The sequence below is a fragment of the Rhinatrema bivittatum genome, chromosome 10, assembly GCF_901001135.1.
Source record: "Rhinatrema bivittatum chromosome 10, aRhiBiv1.1, whole genome shotgun sequence".
NCBI lineage: Eukaryota > Metazoa > Chordata > Amphibia > Gymnophiona > Rhinatrematidae > Rhinatrema > Rhinatrema bivittatum.
The window spans coordinates 94547989-94567546 of record NC_042624.1 but is presented as its reverse complement, the minus strand read 5'-3'; the positions used below and the strand labels follow the sequence as shown (position 1 = coordinate 94567546).

The window sequence follows — 19558 nt, the reverse complement described above, 5'->3', positions numbered from 1 at the left end:
TGCACAGTATACCCTGCAGTAAACTGAATACAGCTTTCATTTTTGTATGCTTTAAATTTCCAAACAATTACAAGGCATTATTAGCTATCTAATTAAAAATCATTACTATTCACTGTAAAATTATTTCTGCTATGGATAAACAATCACCTCTCATCTAAACTACAGCTCTCCTAATTATGATTACATGATGACTGTTAAGACAAGGGCAGGTTTCTGTGAGCTGTGCTTCTTAAATAAGATTTAATATGTTCTAGCTATACAAACGATGCTAATAATATCTCAGCAGTTAAATCTGGTCCTTGAGACAACTCCACCACCACCACCACCAGATCTTTTTTTCAGGATTTCAGGATAACCTGTTCGATGTAACCGCATTCTTATATGCCTGTTAATTGTTATAATGTAAACCGAAATGATATGTAACTTTGCTACATGAATTTCGGTATATAAAAATGTTAAATAAATAAATAAATTATCAAATTATTCAAATTATCTTTGTTCTTCCATGCATGAAGATTATGAAAAGCAGACCAAATGGGGTTTTTGAGGATTTTGTTCACCAGTGTTCTAAACAGAAAGCAAGTTTGCAGTCAGCATAGAAACACAGAATATGATAGGGGATAAGGTCAACCTGTTGCAGTGCTGCAGACCCTGAACAATGATATAATTCTTTAACAACAATGGTTTTAATTCAAAATTAACTGGGATTATCAATATGAAGGGGTAAAAAAAAAAACCTTACAAATCGAAGTAAGCCCTTCGCCATGTACCCGTTCACTCGCCTGCCTGCTTGAAACTGGTTTTGGAATGCAGTTTGGTAAAAGAACAGTTTCAAAAGCGTTCACGGTCATGGGGATATTGTTTTGTCAGTGTCTGAAGAGTTTCTAATAATAGTTTCCCGGAGAAGTTTGAAGCAGACAAGATTCCATGAGTTCTTTTCCTATGGGTGGCGACAGACCTTTGTTTTCTGTGCACCATGGAGTAAATAGCATCCCGAAAGACTAATTAAATTTAAACCAAGTTATGTTTATTACAGCTGCTTCTGGCTAAACTTGAAGAGAGTGTCAGGCTACTGGAACCATGACTAATGATATTTTCAATGCACAGGCTCTGCAAGGTTAATGCAAACATTAGCAGTGAAAGCAGACTTCAAAAAAGCTTCACAAGCACAATCTTGAAATGCATTTTTTATGGGGCATTTAAAACCAACAGCCCTTGTTGATTCACACAATAGTACACTGTATGCGATCCAATCAATACATCCTCAGACTGGTTCCCTAAACAGTTTTTTGTTTGGTTTTTTTTTTTTTTTGCAGTTAAGAAATGTGTTCACTTTTTAAAGAACTTATTTAGGACAATTTCCAAAAGCCATTCACCTGGCTGAGGACCTGTTTATTCGGGTAAAAGGACTGTCTGCAAATTGCCCGGTTAAGAGTCCACGTAGGGTCTTACAATGTGCAAGCATTCAGCTGCATTAGGAATAGGTCTGAGGGGGGAAAACTGCATGCCCAGATCCCATTTTCAGGTCTATCCATAGGAAAACTCTCCACAGAAAAAGCAGCTGCAAACGTCAGTGGATATTTTGTCCCCAGACGGCGGGGGGGGGGGGGGGTGCAATTTTCAAAGTATGGATATGTGAGTACTTTCACTTTCAGAATCGGTGCGAAGACCACAGCTAAAATGACCCCGGGGGCTATGCGGCAATGTGAGCAGTTTGAAAATTGCCTTCATTGTGTGAGGCAAAAAATGGCCAAATAGCAGCAGCCGCTGTACAAACCTGCACTCACAAAGTTCTGCCAGGTAAAAATATGGGAAACTGGACCCACCCAATGGATGCGTTCAAGTCCCAAGCCTGCTTCTGGCTTGTTGAGCCGAGACGGGGCTGGGAGTGTTGCAGAGGCAGTGATCAGAGCCAGTCCAGCCATCACACAGCAAGTGGCACCTGCTGGCTACCTTCAAAGCTGGTGTGAACTGGGTTTAGCTGCAAACTGTGCTGTTTTTGGGCCCTTGGTTGATTTGGTGTTGGTGCAGTGACTCGGCTACAGAGAAAGGGAAAAGGGGTAGAGAAAGAGGTGCTGTAAACAAAATTGGGAGAGAAAATTCCATGGGTAATAAATTGTAAGAATGCATTTGCCTCAAAAGTGAAAAGAATTAACTCCTCGCCCCTTGCAAATCTTGATAGGCAACACTGCTTTGTGCCAAAATATTCCACCTTGTTTTCTATGTGTTGGTTCAGGAAGGAAAAAAAGGCAAGGGTAAGATGGAAGGTTACTCTTGCTGCTGCTGCTGCTGCTGTGTATATAGCAGGGGTGGGCAATGCTGGTCCTCAAGAGCCACAAACTGGTGTGCTTTTTAGGATAACCCCAATTCAGATACATGAAACAGATGTGCCTACAAGTAAAGCAGTGTGCATGCAAATCTCTCTCATGCATATTCATTAGGGGTATCCTGAACACCCGAACGGTTTGTGGTCCTGGAAGACCGAAGTTGCCCACCCCTGGTACATACTGTTCTAGCCTACCACTCAAGAAACCATAGTTTCCCTGTAGTTACACAGATAACTACAGTAACTGAGAATGGGCTTGTGCAAGGCCCCATGACAGAGGCTGCTGGACGTAATGCTAGCAGACAAGAGGCTGTAACATGGGTAGGCAACTCTGGTCCTTGAGTGCCAAAAGCCAATCATGTTTTCAAGATATCCACTCTGAATATTCATGAGGTGTATTTGTATGCACCACCTCAGTTGTATGCAAATACATCTCTTGCATATTCATTGTGGATGTTCTAAAAACCAAACCAGCTTGCTGTCTTAAAGGACTGGAATTGCCCACCCCTGGGATATAAATTAGCATTGATGATTTATACCAGGGGTAGGAAACCCCAGTCCTTGAGAACCACAAGCCAGCGAGGTTTTTTCAGGATATCCACCATGAATATTCAAGAAATGTATTTGCATACACTGAAGGTGATGCATGCAAATGCATTCATGAATATTCAGTGTGGATATCTGGAAAAGCCAACTGGCTTCAGGACCCGAAATGCCTACCCCTGCTTTTTACCACTGCCAAGCACTGGTGGAGGAAGTAGACCATTATCATTATCAATTCAGTTTCCCTCCTGCTTCTAGCCCAGTCATTAATTTTGCGTACAGCTTGCTTGACTTGTAGATTATGTTGCTACCTTCCTTTTCTTATGCACAGACGCTCCTCGACTCACCATCGGACCACAGAAATTGCAGTGTTTCAAATCACATGCCATAAATGAGATAAGGATTGGCTTAAGCTAAGGGAACATGCAGATCTCTGATCATAAAATGATAGAATCTTATGCCACGGAAGCACCTGCCCATGATTAGCAGCTTTTGGAAAACGCATACATTGAACTATTAAATTGGGGGCGATTAAAAAAAAAAAAAAAAAGTGGTGGCATGCTCTTTATGTGGCTATTTTCCCATTAACAATAATAGATAAAAGCGGGATAATATTTCTTAGTGTCAGCATGTCTGGCATGGGTATGACACATCTTAAAGAAGATGTGATCGATTCAGTAGCCTATTCATGTTGTATTACATTGAAAATGCAGTAGACCTGACCTCACTTTACTCTTTCTTCCTATTGTTCTCATCCAAACCCAGCAGGCTCTTTTTGTATTACAATGGCTTGAGCTTCTCCTTGTTTCGGGGTTTTGTTTTTTTTTCTTTCCCTTCCTTTCTGCCAGGCTCATTACTTGATTCTGAGATATAACATTTTAGGCTAGCACAAAACTGGCACACGTAGAAAAATATCTCGGACATCTTTCAAGTGTCTTATTAGAGCATTTGTAGTTCTTTTTCTGTCTCTCTGTCCTTGCAAAAGAAGTGTTATGTACTCTGAAGAAAAAGATGCCAGTGTTCTTTAAATGGCTTTTCATGAACAGACATTTAACAGTTGCATTAACATTCATCAACTGCCTGCTGAGTTAGCCAGGTTCAAAGGCAAATCAAAATATGTCTCTATTTATGTAGTGCATTTTGCCATTTTCTAGAAACGTGAAGGTGGCAATTCACTGTAATCATTTAGCCAATAAAAAAAAAAATCTCCTGTGAAATAGTGCTGATTGGCCTTCCCCACAGATAAGTATGGAATGGGAACACAGAAGCCGATTTTCAAACAGCTGCTTAAGCGGGCATGATAACCAGCGGTGTGCATTCATTTTCTAGCAAAATGAAAAATCTTGTTTCATTTCGTTAGAAAACGAAAAGAAAACCCAAATGAAACTCATCGGGCTTTACATTTTGGAATGCGGCTGCCACCCCAGCAGGCAGAAATGAAAAAAAAAAACAAAAAACAGAATTCCCTGCCGCGACACGGCTTCCCCAGCTAGGTTTTCAGCTGAAAATTAGTGTCACAAATGAAGTAAATCTATAAATATATAAATAAATAAAATTCAGCTACATCTTGGCGGTCAAAATTTGATCCACTAAATTTAGTTAATTTAGCCACTTAGTGCGGAAAATCAGTGCTAAATGGCTAAGTCCTGTAAACCTCCCCCACCCTACCCAATCCAGCATCCCCTCACCCTCATTACTGTAATTTTCTGTTTTAAAAAAAAGTATCTGGAGCAGGATCTTCCTCCCTACCTCCCTGCCTTCTACCAGAAGGTTATTTATTACAAAAACTCCACACTACCCTCCCTTTCCTCCTATTCAACTGTCATGTCTTAAAAAAAAACCAACCCCAAACCACCTCCCTGATACCCTCACCACCTAATTGTCAGACCTGCTGCTCTTCCTCTCCGCCCTCCTCCTGTAATGTCTAAAAAACAAAAAATCTCACTCCCCTCTACCCTCCCACATGACTGCAATTTCTAAAATAAAAACTTCCTGCTCTTCCCAACTGATTGACCTTTCTAAAAACAATTCTTCCCATGACCGATATCTGCTACCTTCCAGCTGTTAAAAAAAAAAAAATGTCCTGCTCAGGATCCCCTTCCTCCCTCCCTGCTGTCCAGTAAAGAATAAAGTTGCACTGTATACAGAGTCATGATTGTTGCAATTTCCAGTTCGGTTTTTGTCTGTACATTTCTGTTTGTACTTTATGGTCTGTATATTCTGTATTTGGTGAGGATCTTTCTGTGTTCTGCGTGAGTGATTGAGGTAAGGAATTGTGCTAGCATGTACTTTCTGTGTAATGATCTCTAGCCGCCTGAATTGTTCTGTTTTCCTAATGGAAGGTGTACTGGTGTTATAGGGCCTGATATAATATCTGCGATGTTGCCTTTTCAGAGGTAGGCTTGTTACTATTTGTGTGCTGGCAGTTAGTGCTGTTTCGGTACGGGAGGTTTAATATATTGTAATGGTAATTTTGTTTACTCATGGTTTTCTGAGGGTGAAGCCCATATCCAACATACTTTACAATAAGCCTAATACATTATGGGTTCCGTGTTATTGTAAGGGATCTTTTTACCTCATAAGACTGTATTTTGAATGTCCTTTTTCATGTAAAATCTCTCTTTTTGGGTCAGGGAAGCGGTTAATGGGAAATTTTAAAATAAATAAATGCATAATTTTTCTAATGTGTGAGGAGGGCCAGGGAGTGAGGGGCACAAAGCTGAAAGATTCACCTATGACACGCAATACTTTTGCACCAGCTCTGAGAGAATACGCCACACACAGACACCCCCCCCCCCCCAACCATTCACCCATTTCCCACATCCCTAGGGGCTCAGATGCTGGGGATGGGTAGGAAACAGGTACTGGGGTTCCCGGGAGAGCGGCAGACTTGGCAGCTTCCTTGAAATATTATCACTTTCATTCTGTCTGACCCCCAACCTCCCTCCTTCCCCAGCATTTGAAATAATTGCAAGGGCCAGACTCCATGGGGACCCCCCCTGTCTCCTGTCTTGTCGGCCCCTTCCCCCCCCCCCCCCCCCCCCCCACCTTGGCTCTCTTTGGTGATCTGATATCATCACGCTTTGGAGGAGGGAGCACCATCTCTTTCCAGATAGCCTTGAGCCACCTCTGATCAAAGGCTTTGCTGAAATTCAAGAATATCACAGCTGGAGCATGGCCATTAGAGGTTGTTATGTTCTGAATAAAGCTGAGGCCCTGTCCACTTAACATTCATCCTGGTGTTAATATTTTAACCCATTATCTCCCAGAGTCCTATTTAGAGGATAGCTTCTTTAAAAATTTGGGACATAATGGATTAAGGCAAGGAGAGAGTAGGCAGAAGAGGATGGGGATATGGACCCCAAGTTGCAAGGGTCTGGCGAGCCCACAGCAGAGAGACTGATCTGTAGACATTTTCTTTTCTTCAGTCAAGAATCATAGGGAAGCCAAAAGAATATATATAATTCATGAAAGGAGCCTGCCTTTTGTGGCAAAATGCTGCAAAATAATTTGCTCAGAATTGCCTAGTCCTATTTCTTGTTTTAAATTTCTAAGTGCAGTTGCCAGGAAAGCCTAACGTGATGGGATGTGGAAGCACGAGCCATAGAGAAGCACAATTCTGAAACTGCTCCCCCTTAATAACATCTTGCTGAAACCTAGCAACAGCAGCCACTCTTTCTTCAGATCCCCAACAGCACCTGCAGCATGAGCAAACGCGAGATGCCCTTCAGACAGCCACAGGAAAGTAAAGCTAATAGCTACCCCAGAAATTTACGTGCACGGATGTGCCACATCCTCAAGACCTATGCGAAAGACCTGAGCTAATTAAGCCCCGCACCTCAATGCTGAGAGATGCACGTGGATGAGTATCACCCTCGACCTGTCCTAAACTCGAGTGAAATATGCTTGTACATGGGGAGGGTAATTTGCAACAGCCCGCACAGGAAGAAAATACCCACGGACCGTAACCAGAATTTTCAAAGCAGCTTTACGCACACAAGTCCGCTTTCAACATTCCCAGGCCGAGGCGGTTCGCGTGCAGACATACGCCCAGGAAGCTGCCCCCTGCGCAGCTGTAACTCCCTGCGTGTACATGTGCATGCACTACTTTGGGAAATGGAAAGGATGCACGGAAATGCTTTCCCTGCTCCAACTCCCCCAGAATGGGTGCAGGGAAAACCAGGCACAAAATCGCTTTTCACCTGTATTTTTACACACGCAGACACTCACACTCCCAGCTGATTTTCAAAAGGTGATTTATCTGGATTTGTGCACATAAATCCTTTGGAAAATAACCCCCGGTGGGGGTGGGGGTTTCTTTAAGACTGGCCACATACCGGTAAGTGCAAAACCGACAGGCACTTTTTATCTGCAGACTTTGAACTAATTTTCAAATTGAAAGTATATCCATATCATCCCTTTGAAGATGGGACCTTTTCACAGCAAAAACTATGCACAGATTTCTTGGAAAATGTAAAAAGTATGCGTGTAGTTCCCTACCTCACTCCAACCCTGCCCCCAGGAAACCTCCCCCTACTGTGGCTAGAAGCCTACACTTAGTGGATCTGCGTGCACACTTTTACCCACATATCAGGAGGGCAATTCTTCAAAGTCCATTTCTGCAGGACTGGTTTTGGGCATAGGGGTGTAGTCAGGTGGTCACAAAGGGGAAAAGGAGGATTTTAGTATTTTTCCCTGTCCAGCACGAGATAACACTGCCTCTAGGCCAGGTCCAGTCCACCATCTAATCCTACCAAAGAGTTAATTTTGTGAACCCTCAGAGACTGGTGTCAGAGCCATAAACCCCCTCACCACCAGACCCCTTTCATTGTATGTGCCCTGTGGAGGGGTGGGGGGCATTGGCGTGGTGGTGCCATTTTGCAATCTGCCTTGCTTTGCAAAGTGCAAGCACTAAATTGTTTTACTGAGCTACACTTCCCCAGCGCTCCAGTTAGCAAGACCCTCATTTCCCCCTTCGCCCCCAGGCAGCCCAATCCAAAGTAAAAGATGCGAGCGCCCATACACATATTACCCTCCCTCCCACGCTGACCACCTTCCTTCCGGTCATTCCAGAAGCCCCTCCTACTCAGCCAGGAAGAGGAGGTGCGCGCTTACCTCCTCCCTCCTCCATCCCAGGGTTTCTAGCGCTGCTGGTGGAGGAGCCAGCCTGCAGCTACTTTATATTCGTTTATTCACTTTCAAAGAAGTTCTGAATGGGGATTGGTCCCTTTTTTGAAAGTAGTAAATGTTTAACAAGTGGGGGCTTCTGGATAGGCTGGAGGTGGCCATAGCCAGGGTGGGAAGGGTATTGGGGGGGGGGGGGGGTACAGGGTGTTTCCCCTGCTTTGGGCTGCAGAGGTGGGAGGGAGATGTCGAAGTGGCCACCTCTTTGCCTTTGGATTAAGCAGCGGGGAGATTTAAGTGGTTAAAAGCTGATTTTTACCCTCATAAATCTTCTGAATATCGATCCCTTTTTAAAACATACGCCAACGAAATTAGCAAAATAGATGGAAAAACGAAGCGAAACTTTTCCCCCATGCACACCCCTACCTGCTGTATGGAAAATTAAGAGAAATACACACATTGTAACATTATAATGTACGCAAAAAGAAATAATTTGCATGGGAAAACTGAGCAATATAAATAACACAAAACTGAAATGCCATAACATGAAAAACATAATGTCTATGCACATCCGTATCGCACCGAGCTGATTGGATTTTGCGCAGGTTGTGATATCTTTTATTAGGCAAACATCATATTTATCCAAAGATGATTCTGCGTAGGAACCTTTTGGACCACATAGATCCCTTCATTAGATGTCAACAGAAAGCAACTTTGTGGTCTCCCAGAGCTGATGAACTGAATCACCTTTGGTGAACTCTCATGTGGGATCCGATTAAAAAAAAAAAAAAAAGCACTGCAACCTGCAAAGAATCCGGTTTTCTCCAGAACCAATACAACGACGACAACTACACACAGATATTTATCGATTAAAACACTTCACCCTAATCCAATATGTGCCTATATTTATTTGCGAAACAATTATTTTTGCATTGCGATATGCTGCACGAGCTGCTACTGCCATAAAGGGTTTTTGTAAAGGCCAAGGAAAAGTTGATGTAAAGTAAATAAATAGTGCTAAATGTAATTATTTCCCCTTTCGGATTCAAACCATCACTTTCTGTAATGGTTCTAGGCACTGGATCTGCATTGCTGTCAACTATGATAGGGGAGGAACCAACATGATTTTTCTTCTAGTCCGTCTGTGCTCTTTGCAGAAAAATGTTTTATTTTCATCCTTTTCTGCTAATGATATGGCAGAATTTGAGGGGACAGATGTAGAGGGCAATGGTAAGAACAGGGCTGAGGGGGTTTAGGAAAAGAAATGGGGGGAGGGAGGGCCTTGATGTTGATAAAAGTATGGGAACGTGTCCGCTCTTCTACCCGGGATGAGAGAAGGCCAACGGAGGCAAGTCGAGAAAACGGAGCAGGAGAAGGAACAACGCGCTGCAGGCGGTGAAGCCTGTAGGACTGACAGCTGAGATATGTCCTTACCTGCAGCAGCCGTGGGCAGGATCTTATCTTCTACTCTGCTACTATACAAAAAAAAAAAAAAGGCTTTAATCATTAAACCAAACGATTCTGCATTCCCCCAGTTTTTTATGTAGATGCACAATCATTCTCTGGCATAAAGAAGATGCAGGAAAGGAATGCTTACTCTTTTTTTAAGGAAACAAGGAGTCACTGAATAGTTTGAAAGATGAAATAGGTTTCACACAGTAACTATTTTTTTTTTTATTTTTAAAGTATGCTGGCTTTCTGGATGGTATCGAGATTACAACAAAATTGTCAGATCCTTACCTGTTGTTACTTAAGATCTGACCTCAGCACCACCATTGAGGAGACTGTATTATCACAGGTACCTTGTACTCCAAAACTGCAAGCCTGCAAACAATAAAGCTTCTCCAAATGATGTCACTGAATCGCTCCTAATTAGCAACCCACTGACTGGTGTCCATTTTTTTTCATGTATCTAGGGTAATAAGGGATGTGATGAGAAATAGATGGCGTTCAGTGTCTGTTTTCTTTATCTACTTGATCGGAGCATGCTCAGTTTCCACTCCCCTGTCATCTGAGAGGAGCCAGCAAAACCAAACCTTACCTGATACCTTACCTGGAAATTGAGGGTAAACGTGCTGGCAGTGAGCCTCAGCAGTGGCAGAAGGCAGCTTGCAAATGTTCTTTGTCAGAGAAACTAATTTTCAGAAACCCAATACTTGCCCTGTTGTTAAAATATTCATGCCATACTGCCACTCGATTGCTGCTGATAAATGCTCAAGTGGGTATTAGAGAACAGTGTAAGAACTGGATTTTTTTTTTTTTGTACTGAAACTTATATTTCACAAAGTGTTTCTCATTCTGAAGGCAGCTGAGGGTATCATAGTGCCAGACAGCACAATGGGCCATATGCACCAAAGAGTTTGTCCTATTTTCTTCTTTATGGGAAAATTCCTTGGTAAATCTGGCATCCTTAATTTTGTAAATGAAAAGAATCGAGGCACAAATGCACTCATAAAAACAAAGTAATACATCTTTATATCTATCCGTGGTAGTTAGATATAGATATATTTGTACACTAAGGTTTATTTTCAGGCTCTGTTTATATGCACAGTTATTAATTACTGTAGTAAAATATATATATATTTATTATTATTATGTCATAAATGCATTTATACCTCAATTCTTTTTCTTCTCTCATGCATATTGATGAATGATTCTTCTTTGGGCCAAACCTTTTTGTCTTATCTAAATTTTTGTGTCATGTTTTCATAATTTTTCCTAAATGGAATATTCAATCAACTTTCTTATTGAAGGTTAAATATTGTAATATTAGTTTATCACATCTACACTTATTTTACAGCACTGAACACAATCCGTCACAAGGCCTTTCATTAGAGGACATGAGAAAAAATTTTCAATACCCACCAATAGACAAAAATGGTAAGTACAGGCATAAATTTCATTTCATTTCATACTGCTTTCTTCCCACAAAAATGTCTGTATTCTCAGTAAAAAAAAAAAAAAAAAGGAAAAACATTTAAACTGTTCAATGTCTGTTATTAATAGTATAGGCAAAACTTCAGCTGCTAATAGGAATTACGTGTACATGTCTGTAAGCTAGCAAACAAATTGTTAAGGATTTGCAGAGTATGAAAATTTGGTTCTGTTTGTTCATTTCTTTCATAGGTCACCATCCTTAGTTCTTTTCGACTGAAACTGGAAAAAAAAATGTTTTCCTTCCTTTGATTCATTTTCTCATTTCACATTAAATTAATGGATTAATGTCGCAGACAATAGAGAAGCCGCCGGTAACGGGGGGCTGGGGGGGACGAAGCGGGGGGCGGGCCTGCGAAAGCCGGCAGCGATTGCACCTCCGAGGTGCTATCGCTGCCAGCTTTCTCACCCAATAGCGCCATCGTAAAAGGTGGTGCTATTGGCGCGCTACTGGCGGCGAAAAGGGTTCTTACCTTTTCGCCGCCAGCGAAGCTTCCGCCGCGTTCGCCCCGATGACGCCCCGACTCCTCCTCTTCCGGGGCCAACTCCACCCCGATCTAGCTATCGCACACGAAAAGGGACTTTTCACGTGCGAAAAGTCCCTTTTTGTGTGCGATACACAACGAAAATGACCCCCTAAGTTAATAGGTGAAGGTCCCAGTGACATCACTGTAAAAGAAAAAATGGGCCAGGGCCCAGGCCTGTCATCAGGACCCTAGGCTGTACATCAAAATGGCACTGTACACCTTGGAGGAAAGTGCCACAGTGGTGTCACTATGGTGCATCGTCCAGGTGGAGGATGTCATTTATAGTCAACAGAAGAAAGAAAATTCCAGAAGGCCTAGGCCCCAGCATCAGCTCTGGGTCTGAGCCTAGTTTCAGACCTCGGTGATGGGACCCAAACTTGGCCAGGCCCTGGTCTGGGCTGCAGAAATTGACACCCAGACTCAGACCAGGATCTGTATTGGGTCCTGTCTATGCTCAGGCCAGGCCTCGTCCAGGCTTTACCATCAGGCCCAAAGCATAGACTTTGGTAACTGGGACCTGGCATCGGACCTCGGCAACGCGACCCAGCCTTGACCTTAGCGACCCAGTATTGCCCAGCTCCGGCCCCAGCATCACACCCAGGCATAGGCCTGGGCCTCAGCAAGCAGAACTCGGCCTGAGGGCCCTACCCTGGCATCAGACCTAGGCCCAGATATCAGCCATAGGATTAGGCTTAAGGCCTGGGACTACCAGAGGCACATTCTGTTAGTTGTGAGCCCTATGTCTTAAAAAGGTGCACTATTTCCCAAGAAATATTTTGGTTTATTTAAAATAAAATGAAAACAGGCTCATATGTCCTGTTTTTCAATTTCATTTTAAATTAATGCACATCCTTACAAACTGTGTGGAACAATTCTGGAATCTACATTTAGATATCTTAATGATGTTTTTACTGCTACTCAAGCCCTACTGCTAGCAGAGAAATCTATATTTGATGTATTCAGTTTGGAAAGTGGACAGATCTCAAATACAAGAGGAATTATTCTTATAATAAAGGGGATAGAAACAATCCATGCAAACTATGTTACACTCAGCAGCAGAAATAGATCAAGGAAGTACAATTTTATTTTTAAAGTAATTGAGTAGAAAACAGTACTTGAAAGACTAAGGCAAAGAAAAACATTCTTTCAAAATAATTTACGAATATCACTTGGTCCATATGCTCAGGGCTTATAATAATAATTTGTATAAAATCCTGAAAGTAGGGTTTTGACATTTCATCTTTCCTGGCTGGTACTAGTAATGTGATCTGGCGTGTCACTGGCTATCGAATACAGTGTTCCCTCTTCCTTGACCCTGCCCTCGCTGTGAGTAAGAGGGAGACAGTTCAGGTGACACATGAGAATTTTATTTTCCACCAAAGTAAATATACCAATTGCTACAAAATTTAGGGTTTTAATCATTTCAAGTTTATTTTACTTTTTGGGAACTTAATATGTCCTTGTAAACTGTCTTCTATGCTTTTCCATCTGGGCTAGAAGGCCTACAATGTCTTGAAATCACGGTTAAAGATTCAGAATCGTCTGAAAATCAGCCAAGTGCTTTGTGGTCAGTAGACATGTCCCAACAATTTAGCAATGGCTCACAGACTCATGAAAAAAGTGGTGCCAATTACCAGTATCCCTGTGAATAACTGCACTTTTGTGAGAAACAATACATTAAGAGTGAGTTGATATATTATCAGTCCTGGAAAAAAAAAACCCAAATATATAAAGTAATCTACAATTTAAAATTGTAATAACTATACTAATCAAAAAAAAGTATTGTAAAGCCCTAGGTACATAGATACAAAAAGGTAGAAAATCTATAGTACATAGGCCCCTAAATTTGCACACAAATGAAAAGTGGTTGCAGCCAAAGGAACCAACTGTGTGGGTGCAATGGATTCTTGAGCACCCCCAGTAGTGAGCAAAGTTTCTTTACTGTTTCCAGGAAGAGCCCATTCATTTTGAAAAGTTGGCTCCCAAGGAAACATACAAACACCAGTGACTGATCATAATCTGGCCAGCCTTCACAGAATTAAGGCAGGAATGACTTGTAGAGTAAACAATCTTCTGGCACATGTCCTGTCTGCCAATCTAGTGTATTCTGCAAACAGCAACATAAACTGGGACAGTCCCTGATAACTTGCTGGTTAAGTCTTAAAGTTTAACCACTTCTTTTTCACCAGGATTGAAGGAAAGGTATGGTGCTTACTGCTTTCTTGCAGACACGCACCATATTCTGAAGTACAATTAAAATGTAGATAATAGCATGTTTAATAGGATGTGGCATGCATAGAGTCACATGAACTGCAGGAAAAGTGCCACCACATTAACAGGGCATGCAATTGCAGTGGATAAAATAAGAAAGACTGACAGCCAGTTGCAGCAGGAAATACATGCAAGTAACGCAACAAAACCTCCACTGCAGCCTAGCAGGTGTTGGCTTACAAGTATGGGTTACTTCAGTTTGTGTATCACTGCTGCTGGTACTCAGCACAGCGTGTGCAAAATCAACCCATTCAGAGACATTCATCCCACAAGGAAAGTATTGGTAAAACAGGGTATTCAAAGTAGGGCAGAAAATAGTAAAAAGCTTTTTTTTAACCCGAGAATATGCACAGAATCTTAATGTGCATACACCCTAAATTAAATTGCATTTGTAATTCAAAGGGTTTTTTGCAAAGATTGCATCTGCTTTTGTTTCTCTTCCTCCATATAGTAAAGGTAGAAATTGAAGCAACAAGATTAGCCCAGCCCACTTAGCTCCACTGCAATGGCCACCGTTTATTTACAGTGCTAGCGTGGCACACCTCGTCTCCATAGCTTTAAAATTTAATATGAAAAGCAATGAAAAGAAACCTTCTCGAAGAGATTTAAAAAAATAACGCAAAGGTTCACTAAACTGGGGTGCAGAAGATCCTATTAGGGTAGCAAGATCCTCCTTTTCCAAAACATCTCTTTCCTCCTGATACCTGGCCCAATGATGTCCCTTTAAATAGGAAATGGAATGGGATTAGGAATGAAGAGTCATTTTTATGAGCTTGTCTCAATTCATGCTGGAGGAGAGAGAGAGAGAAAGAGAGAGAAATAAATAACAAGACTGCAGCAATTATCCCTTCACTTTGGGAGCTGCTTTCCAAAAATAATCTGCTAGGACTTTAGATTTATGCGTGACTGGTGGTACAGTCAGAGCCTGTCAGTGAACTGCATGGATATCTCTTCTGTCTTGCTCTGCTAATACCATCCAGCAGGAAAACATTATTTTAAGAGGCTCAAAAGTAGGTGAAGTGAACACATGCTTTTTCATTTACATTATCATTAAAAAAAAAAAAAAAGCATAAAATATGAATGTTCCTAACTATCAAACCTTTCTGAATGTAAACATTTACAACGAATATTTTGCAAACCCGAAATGAATACAGTCTAATGTTACTTCTAATGGCTATGAGCATCACTGCCTTGAAGAAAGGTAACATTCATCCTGATCATGCAGTCTTAAGTTCCTGGTTTCTAAGGGCTCTGCTTAGAAACAGAAAAACAGTCGCATGTGGAGATGTGTCTCTGTAAATAGCATTTTAATGTGGTCTTTATTTTACACAGGGTACGTGTCTGATCCCATGAGTACCATGCGGTTCCACTCCTGCAGCAACAGTGGCAGCTTTGAAGACAGCAGCTGACAGCCCCAGTCATGCCCTTAAACTGATTGCTCCCTCATGTTGGCAGCAAATATTCTCATGTTGACAGGGTGCTTTTCTAGCAATTGCAGGACGGAAAGAAAATGGGAAGAGTGGCTTGTTTATAGACTAACTAATCTTGACCTTTGTAATCATTCTTATCATATACTTCTATTTGAAATTCTGCTTTTTTTTTTTTTAATTTTGTAAAGCGTAACATAATTATTCACTGTGTGAGCTGCTTTGGCTGACTCTTCGGAAGCTATCGCAGGCTTCTAGTAGTTAATATTTTTTTTTCTCTCTCTTGCCATTTTCTGTGATATTTTAAACCACAATTCTGATTCAATAAGGGTATGCATTATTGACATGAGCCTCTTTCAGTGTTAGGTCTTGAAGAAAGTAATAAGATGTCAGGGGAAAGATCTCCCTGAGATACAAATCAAGTGCCAAATGAATGCGAGATCTCTTGAGTTACAGACACTTGCATAGTTCGGCAATTCGCACCCATGCTGCAGACCAAACCTTACTCCAAGGCCCGGAACCCCAAATCAGCTTTGTTAGGTGCCTGAGGTTCTCAGGAAATACATGAGAAACAGTACCATGTATTTTGCATTATGATAAGATACAAAACACGTATTTTGTAACCAGAGCCTCAGAGCTGACCGTGGAAGATTCTGTCTGCAGATCCTTGAAGCATGGAGTGAACTGCCGGAAGCATGGAATACACATGAGATTTTGTGTCTCCCAGATTTGTCCTCTTCTTTCTCTCAGACTAGGAGGTACAAAAATGGGCCATTGACCAGGGCGGCATTAACACTACTAAAGTATGTTACTACAGCCAATGAAAAAGGTAATGTCATAATATTGGGGGTCATTTATGCAGCAGGTATGCGTGTAAGTTGCCACCATTTTAAAAAAAACGTAGGCCCATACGTTGGCCTTGGAAGTTACGGTATGTGATATGCCACACACAAACACATTGACACAGTTTGTGTGTGGCATATCACATACCGTAACTTGTAACTTGTGCATGTGAATTTACGTGCATACTTTTAACAATCAAACATTTTTAAACACAACCCCGCCACATGGAAGCTTTTCTTTTTGTAAAATAAAAGTATGTGTGAAGTCAGGTTACGTGCACGCTTTTATGCGCAGCAACCGAGGCCATTCACATGCGTAATCCTCTGTTTTATGTACATAAATGGCTTTGAAAATGACCCACAAAATGTTCCCTTTTGTACTTGTTATTCTGCTTTTGATTCATGAGATCTCACTGTCGACCCTTATTACCACAGGACAGTGGTAGGCTAGGTCAAAGGAAATATTATGTGGATGTTTATAGCACCTTCCAATATGTGGACTTAATCAGAGTCATTGGAAAAGTGATCCTGGGTACACACAGTTTCCTGCCACTAAATACGGCCATCTTAAACTTAAAGGAATCCTTGTAGCTGGCTTGAGATCCTCAGTTTTTGAAGGTCGATCATGGCTGTAAATAGCTTTCATTTTAAAACTAATCAATAGAAGAGTGCCGCCTCTTCTTTCTGTTTCTTGCTCAGTGGATGCAGCCACCGTGCATGTTAGCATTTTTTATTATTAATCTGATACTTATGGCGATTGAAAATGGACACTTTTTCATTAACTAAAGGGCTTATCATGCTTGTGTTATATGGATTTAAGATGTGTCCTATGCTGCACCCAATTTACCAAGGACCGACTATGGGCCATAACAGGTTTTTTCTAACACAGTATAGGGCTCCATTAAAAGTTTATGTATCTGAAGTTACAAAGCATATAAATAGCTTATTAATGACTTAATTTATCATTACCATGCTATTTACTAAGAACCCCAGAACAAGAACAAAATTTAACATGGCATCTTACCACACTATATTTATCTTCTGGACTAGAACTGTAGTTAAATGTCAGTGCATCTCAACATTTAACAAGATGTCCCTATCCCCATTAAACAAATCCCCCTTCCTATCCCTTCCTGGAAGGTTCCCATTCTGTCCTTCAATCCCCCCTTCCAATCCCCACCCTGCACACCAAAGAGACCTCCTGTGTACTTTCCACCCACCCTAGCTGGCCAGCAGGAGGTATGGTTCGTACTTCCTACCAGCATGGTCTTCAGTGTTGAGCATAAACTCCCCACTAGTTACTATCCAACAATAACCACATTTAGTCACTCTAGTAATATTTCCTTCCTTTTACTTTCATGAAAGGAGATAGCATAACCATATACTAATCTGAAAAAAAGCAGGACATGCAGACCAATATATCATTTCAGTTGTTCAGTATTAAACAGTAGCTCATCACTTAGGGGCAGATTTTTAAAAAGTATGCTCGCGCGTACTTTTGTTCGCACGACCGGCGCAAACAAAAGTACGCCAGATTTTAATAGAAAAGCACATAGCCGCGCGTATCTTTTAAAATCCGGGGTCAGTGCGCACAAGGCTGCACAAAATTGGCAGCCTGCGCGCGCCGAGCTGCGTGCTGAGCCGCGCAGCCTGCCTCCGTTCCCTCCGAGGCCGTTCCGAAATTGGAACGGCCTCGGAGGGAACTTTTCTTCCCCCGCCCTTCCCCTACCTAACCCCCCCCGCCCTAACTAATTCCCCCCCCCCACACACACACACACCTTTATTCCAAAAGTTATGCCTGCATGCTGAAATCAGTACTGACAGTTTTAACAGTTTAGGCCTCTATGAGCTGTCAACTGTGTTTAGAGAATGTATTCAGCAATGTTTTATAATAATTATTATTTTTCAGTTTCCCACATTAAGAATTATTGTTGCGGCAATGAAGACACATCAGGCAGGATTCATGGCAAAAAGGGCAAAAAAAGGGCTGAATACTCCCGTGGGTTCCCTTTTATTGTACATACATCCATAGCATACAAATGTGCTATCACATCATTGGCTCTCCTAGCCATAGCATACAGACGTGTCATTATATCATTGGCTCAGGGGGTGCGTACAGATCATTTCATTGGCTGCTGAAGCCTATACCATATATGTGTCTGTCTTTTGCCTGCAGCTGAATACGTGGCAGCCAGGTATCCTCTCCTTAGGCAGTGAGGGTTAATTATAAGCTAGAGATTTAAGATGTGCTAGTCTTGCTGCATTCAGTGCAAAGGTCAGAGAGAAGGGAAGTTAGAGTTAACCCCTGCCATGGCCTGCTGGCAAAGCTCATAATTCCCCACAATTATAAATTATGGTATTTAATACTGTTGTGGATTATAAATAGTATATCATGCTTTGTAGATTATAAATAGTATATTTAATGTGCTAGCCAGCCAATACATAATGTTAGTTTTGCTTATTATAAAAATAATCACACTTTAATAGGTTTTGGAGACGTGATCATGAGTATTTTGTTATGTTTTCTTTTCCCAATCATTAGTTCATTTGATACTTACTTTTCCTAAAACTCAAAATGAGGTATAACCATAAAAAGAGTGCAAAAATCAAGTCATCACATAAAAATAATTAAAAGTTAATCAAAATAATTTAGTACCATCAATAAAGCCCTACTATCATTTCATAATCATAGGAAGCATTTTCTGATAGTTAAAAAAATTATGTAACACAAGGAACATTATGAGGTTCATAACCAGTAAGCCAGGGAGCAGACCAACTATCCAGCTAAAGTTCGCCAGATTCAACAACTAATCTCCTGATTAATCTATTTGGCTAAAGCTATCCAGATAACTTTGGATACCTTTACCTGGATAACTTAGAACTTAATCGACTATATTAAGTACATAAGCGTGCATCCATGTGCGAACGCATGCTGTAAAATAGGGTTCCCGCGTGCACGTATGTGGGAGTGGGTCAGGACTCACGTGCGCGGGGGGGGGGGGGGGGAGGTGAATTTCAAAAAGCAACACGCGGAAACACGAGTGGGGCCTTCCCTGTTCCCTCCCAGTCCACTGCAATTAAAGAGTGGACTGGGAGGGACGTTCCCTATATTTATTTATTTATTTATTTAAAAACCTTTTTTATACCGGCATTCGTAGGACACATCATGTCGGTTTACAAAAAACTGAGAAGGAAAGGAAATTACAATGAACAGGGGAGGGGGTAACTGGAAGATATACATAAGTACAGGAGAGGAGAGTCAACAGGTAGCGTTACAACTATTTGCATTGGATTAGGATTATATATGCAAATGAACTAATATACAATGTTAAGTGGCATGTGCACTTGATACACTTAGTATATGAGGATATTTACATTAATACAGGTGCAAGTAGTACAGTAATACAGGAGCGTGCAAGAGCGATAAGAGGCTGGTGATGGGGGGAGGGGGAGGGAGGGGGAGTGAGGAGAAGAGGGGGTGGAGGGGCGGAGTGGGGGGGAGGGAGGGCGGGGGTACAGTGGGCAATGGGGGAGGGAGCCAGGGAGGGAGTGGGGATGGTAGGC

The 19558-nt window shown here is 41.7% G+C and overlaps 1 protein-coding gene across 4 annotated transcripts in view; it reads left to right on the top strand.

The window, feature by feature from the left end:
• Window positions 1-16351, top strand: part of LOC115100289 (serine/threonine-protein kinase TNNI3K) — a 220788-nt gene extending 204437 nt beyond the window's left edge. For 3 of the 4 annotated variants that reach the window (XM_029618676.1, XM_029618675.1, XM_029618677.1), the window contains 2 exons: window positions 10794-10873; window positions 15058-16351. In XM_029618676.1, the coding sequence (XP_029474536.1) occupies window positions 10794-10873; window positions 15058-15134 (157 nt within the window). In that variant the 3' untranslated portion in view covers window positions 15135-16351. Of the gene's footprint in view, window positions 1-9679; window positions 9792-10793; window positions 10874-15057 lie in introns of all 4 variants that reach the window. The other variant, XR_003859018.1, reaches the window with a different exon arrangement.
• The last annotated feature ends 3207 nt before the right edge of the window (window positions 16352-19558 follow it).